General features: G+C 33.0%; 1 protein-coding gene across 1 annotated transcript; it reads left to right on the plus strand.

The window, feature by feature from the left end:
* The first annotated feature begins 1,317 nt into the window (after nucleotides 1–1,317).
* On the plus strand, nucleotides 1,318–5,720 carry LOC104903239 (aquaporin PIP2-1). Its single transcript, XM_010691247.3, has 4 exons — nucleotides 1,318–1,683; nucleotides 2,040–2,317; nucleotides 5,060–5,200; nucleotides 5,332–5,720. Exons 1-4 carry the CDS (start codon nucleotides 1,368–1,370, stop codon nucleotides 5,419–5,421), a joined length of 825 nt encoding a protein of 274 aa, XP_010689549.2. The 5' UTR covers nucleotides 1,318–1,367; the 3' UTR covers nucleotides 5,422–5,720.
* The last annotated feature ends 253 nt before the right edge of the window (nucleotides 5,721–5,973 follow it).

The raw sequence follows: 5,973 nt of genomic DNA on the forward strand, positions 1-5,973 counted from the left end.
ATATTTGGGTTGTGGGAGAAGGAACTCAATGGAAAAACATTACACAATGAAAGTTGAAAAACATGTTTCTCGAGTACAAAAGAAAACGGTTGTAAGAAACTTAGAATATTCTGAAACAAGAATAAAAATAAATTCCATACGTGAATAGTAGAAAATTTATTTCTTTTTTAATGAAGACGAAAAGGATAATATTAGTGAAATGCATGTGAGAAAGCAAGTAAAGAACGAGGGAACAGTACGTTGGAGAAATGGAATGGTGCTACCTATGCCAGGTAAGACAACCAAAATCAAATGTCATTAGGACGGAATTTTTTTTCCACTTATTGGTATATATCATTGTGACTCAATTTTATTCGTGGAGGTCAATTATTTTATAAAATAAAAGGTTTCTTTAAAGCTAATGATGTAGGCAAATAATATTGAGTGGTAAATGTAATAATACAAAAAAGTTAGACAAGATATTTAATTAGACTAAGAGCTTGTTTGGTTAACTTTCAAATGTATCGGAAATTAGAATTTCTAGGAAGCAATGTTATCAGGATCGAGATCCTACTTTGGATCGTAGGGATTGGTAGGATCGAATCGGTAGGATCAGATCGTAAGATCCTACAATTCCGTAAAATAGAGGTAATTGTGCTAGAATAGTGTGATAAACTCATGTCAAAAGTTTATACAAATTAATAGTGACTTATTTCATTAGCAAATGGTGATAATTTTTGAACACTATAAAACTGAAGTAACATGCAACCAAAATCTAACAGGAGAAATATAATATGTGAAATTACTTTATGATTGTTTTTATGATAGGATCGGATTGTAGAGTTGTAGGATCATAGAATCGTATTAAGATCCTACCATGTGATTTTTGTGGTTCGGGAGGATCGAAAGATCCTATAAGATTAAGATCCTACTACGTATGATCGGGATCGGTGAAGTCCTTACGGATCGTAAAATCGTAGGATCGTAAGATCCGGATCGGAATTTTAACAACAATGCTAGGAAGTAAATACATGTGTTGTTGTTTGGTTGGCAAAAACATGAGAATTAGAACTTCCTACGAAGTTCTTTTTCCTACAAAATGGAGAAAATAACTTACCTAGGTCCCCCTAGGTAAGTGGAAATTCACATGGAAAATAGAATTTCTGTGTTCAACTAAACAAAAAATGTACTTTATAAAAAATAAAATTTTATAGACAATGCAAATTCATAAAAAGTTATACTTTCCAACTTGAACCAAAGGATCCCTAAAAATACTTACCCTAAGCTCAGCATAAATACCCCTTCTAATCTCTCCTCTATCCATCACAAACACACATTCTCTCTCTTTTACCATTCCATTTTTCTCTCTCACCAAAAAAAAAAACACCATGACCAAGGATGTAGAAGCAGTTTCAGTGCAGCAACAACCTGAATTTTTAGATATAGACTACCATGACCCTCCACCAGCTCTATTAATTGATATGGAGGAGCTGAAAAAATGGCCATTCTACAGAGCTATCATAGCCGAGTTTGTTGCTACCTTACTCTTCCTTTATGTTACTATCCTCACTGTCATTGGCCACTCAAGAAATTCTGACCTTGGAGCCGGCGGCAAATCCTGTGGTGGTGTTGGAATTCTCGGTATCGCTTGGACCTTCGGTGGCATGATCTTTATCCTTGTCTACTGCACTGCCCCAATCTCTGGTACGTGAATAACACAACTAAAGTGTTTGTTCGTTACATTTTTTTAAAAAAAATTATTACTATGGAAACTCGGAAAATGTAGTTTCACGTCCCAAAACAAAAGTGAATCATATAATTAATGACTAATTGCCTGCTCATCGTACAACTTAAAATCAAATGATTTTAAAAATAAGAAACTACTAAAACTGGTAATAGTTTTTGAGCTGACACTGCCGTAACAGTTTTTTACTGTTTTTTTGCCCAAGTGAAGCAACATAACATTCCTTATTCCATAACAGTCCTTAACCAAACGTCATTATGGTAAGTTATTGTAAGTACTTGTTACCTAATTTATAATTGCTATATGTGGTATGCAGGAGGGCACATAAATCCAGCAGTGACCTTTGGGCTATTTTTGGCAAGAAAAGTGTCACTAATTAGGGCACTTGCCTACATGGTAGCTCAATGTCTTGGTGCTATATGTGGTGTTGGGTTCGTAAAAGCCTTCCAAAGTGCATACTATGATAGGTATGGTGGTGGTGCTAACCAGATGGCTCATGGTTACAACAAGGGTACTGGTCTTGGTGCTGAAATTATTGGTACCTTTGTTCTTGTATACACGGTCTTTGCCGCTACTGACCCCAAGAGGCGCAATGTAAGTTTATTTCTTTAACTCATTTGGTAACTCTAGGACGAAACACTTAAGTTTTTTTTTTTTTTTTTACTTTGGCTGTGTTTGACAATGAGCTCGTTAGCTGGTTACATGATTACATCAGTTGTTTGTATCAGCGGTTGCTATGAGATTAGGTTGTAGCATCAAGTATTTTGGTAAAATAAGTTGTTAGATGTTAATAATTATTGGTTACTTACGCATATCAAATTTGAAATGAGGATCAAGCTAAGGTTGGCCTACTGGTTGTAAAACCCTCATTCCACTCCTGTAACAGGGGTTTGATTCTAACATGTTGGGCCCTGTTCTCTTTGACATAGAATAACGCAACTGAATTGAATTGAACTACACTGATTGCAACTGAATTGAACTGAACGGAATCTATTGAAATTGCAACTGAACTGATTGCAACAAAACTGAATTGAATTGAACCGAATTGAACTAAACTGAATTGAAAATAAGTTGTGGAGAACAAGCCCTTGCTCATTTTACAAATTTCTGTTTATTTTACAAATTTCTCGTTTTACTTTATTTTTGTTCATTTTATATTTTTTTTTTTCAATTTCATAAATTTTTGCTCATTTTATGTTTTTGCTCAATTTTAGAGACTTTTTTTTTTATTTTATATTTTCGCTAAATTTTAGACACTTTGCTCGCAATGTTTTTCCTCCATTTAAGTGATTTTTGCTCATTTTACAAATATTTACTGATATTAAAATTGAAAGCTTACTTAATCTCAATGGAAATCTTGAATGCTATGGAGGTTGAAAATTTAAAACTTATCATCTCAGGCATTGGAAACTTAAATCTAATCTCCACTGTTAGATTTCGCACAGATTAGTAACACATCTCGACATTACACCTTGCTCTTTTTCTCTCTCTAAAACATAGAAACTCCCTTCCAAACCCATGAATCTAGAAACACTTTCATCTTATGTTTTCGCTCAATTTTAAAGACTTTAATTTGCTCATAATGTTTTCCTCAATTTCAGTGATTTTTGCTATTTTAACATATATTTGCTCATATTAAAATTGAAAGCTTACTTAATCTTCAATGGAGATCTTGAATGGAGGTTGAAAATTAAAAATTACCATCTTAGCCATTGGAAACTTGAATATAATCTCCACCGTTCAATTTCGCACAGATTAGTAACACATCTCGACATTAGACGCCACTCTTTTTCCCTCTCTAAAACATCGAAACTCCATTCCAAACCCATGAATCTAGAAATATTTTCATTTGAAACCAATGAATAGTGATATGTAACTTTCGAATCACACTTCAAAAGACGTTAAATTATTTGTTAGATTCGAATTTTGATTTCTTAATCCCTAATTTTCTAGATACTTAATCTTTAATTAAATCTAAATCCTAAAAAAAAAAAATTGAAAGCTTACATAATATACAATGGAGGTTTTCCTTCAAGGAAGGTTGAAAAATGCTATAAAAAGAGCTTCACAGAGCAGGAAGTGCGAGCTTAGTGGAGAAAATCACGATCTAGCAGAGATAGTTGGAGAGAGAAAGTATTTGATAAAATAAAATTGGATATTGCTATTTACAAGAGGGAGAGATGGAAGCTAAATACTTGTGTTCGCACAATAATAATAAACATCCTTGATATCTCTTCTCTCTCTCTTCTCTCTCTCTCTCTCTCTCTCTCTCTCTCATATATTATATATATAATATATATATATATATATATATATATATATATATATATGAGAATGCATACTTACATGAGAAATGAGAATGAATTGTACATGCTATAACTCTTAGGAATAAGTGATATAACTCTAATGAAAAAATTAAGTAACTCCAAAAAAAAAAAAAAATTAGGAAAAAAATTAAAAAATATATTTTTTTTTTTGGGATCAAATTTTTTTATGGGGTATAACCTATGGTTGAGATTCATTCTCATTTCTCATGTAAGGAAGATTCTCACGTGATCTTGCCCCTATATATATATAGGGTTGAGTTCTAATGGAAACCCACTTGTAGTGAGAATCATTAAAAATAAGCAAAAACTTCATAAAATGAGCAAAAAAAATAAAAAAATGAACAAAAGCATAAAATGAGTAGAAAACATTAAATGGGAAAAAACGTAAAAAGAGCAAAAATGTTAAATGAGGAAAACGTAAAATTAGCAAAAAAAATTTAGATAAGCAAAAACATAATATGAGCAAAAGCGTTGTGAAATGAGCAGAAACATAAAATAAGAAGATCTTAAAATGAGGAGAAACGTTTTGAAATGAACGAAATCTTCGTAATATAAGGAAAAATGAGCGGTTCTCACGATCATCAATATAAAGGTGGTTCTCATATATATGTATACATATATACATATAGACTCTTGTATGATTCATCTCAATAAATGATACAAAATGTGCATTGACAATCGTGAAAAAGAGAAATAAAAACATCTTTTTATAATATATGGAGTATTTTTTTTGGTTTTATTTAAAAAATTAGATTTATTTATTGTTTGTTTTGGTTGAAATATTTTTTTACTAAACTTATTTTTCCATTGTTTAACCATATGAAACAAAAAAAGGCCAAATAATAAGCCAATACAAAAGGTGACAGAAAAGTCACTAACCAGCATATGTTCCACTAGCTAAGTAGTAAGTGTTCAACTAGCTAGTTAAACTGGTGAATTAGATGATCATGATTGATGCACTCATAAATGTGAAATATAAGCCTAACACAACATTTATTGTTACGTGAAGGTATTGGCACCCCTCCCTATTGGTTTCGCAGTATTTATGGTTCACTTGGCTACCATCCCAATCACTGGAACTGGCATAAACCCTGCTAGGAGTTTCGGAGCTGCCGTAATTTACAACCATGAGAAATCCTGGAATGAGCACGTAAGTTGCTATACTAGATATGCCTTTAAGACCGCACATATCAAAATCATGTACTCATGTACTTGATCCCAATGGTTTATTATTTTTCCAATACACTTATAGCTCAATTTCTTTTTTGTCTTTTTTCACAGTGGATATTCTGGGTGGGACCATTCGTTGGTGCAACTATTGCAGCATTTTACCACCAATACATTCTTAGAGCTGGTGCATCAATGCTCTAAAATCCTTCAGGAGCTCTGCTTAATAAACTGAACAATTTGTGCTTATTTCTCTCTCTCAGTTATTCTTTTTCCCTTGTGTACTTTCTCTCTGTTTGTACTCTGATATTCATTCTTACCAATTGCCTCTTACCTATGCATTGCATTCGGGTAATGTATTTTTTTCTGTTGAAGCTGTTATGCATTACGTTTTTGCTGTATTCTTATTCATGTTCTATGGTTTCGATGTGATCAGAGCTAGACACAATCACACAACCTGTAATACGATGATATATATTATTTGGCTAGCTGTCTTGTGGATTTATTTGTTCTCTGATGTTCATTCTTACCAATTTTCCCTTATCTAAGCATGTCCCCTGGTCTTGTTCTCTCATGTCCTCTTAAACATTATTTCTTTAGTTCCTTATTTTGGTCACCTCACACTCTTGGCCTGCCTCAATGCCTCTCCCTACTTTATCTTGCCGGCTCGCTCTCGTGCTGATATTGCCAATCTTCATGTTCATTGACCACTATCTTAACACCTCTTTTGAGGACCTGAGGTTCCCCATGAACTTT

Source organism: Beta vulgaris, chromosome 9, assembly GCF_026745355.1.
Source record: "Beta vulgaris subsp. vulgaris cultivar EL10 chromosome 9, EL10.2, whole genome shotgun sequence".
In the NCBI taxonomy this organism is placed as follows: Eukaryota; Viridiplantae; Streptophyta; class Magnoliopsida; order Caryophyllales; family Amaranthaceae; genus Beta; species Beta vulgaris.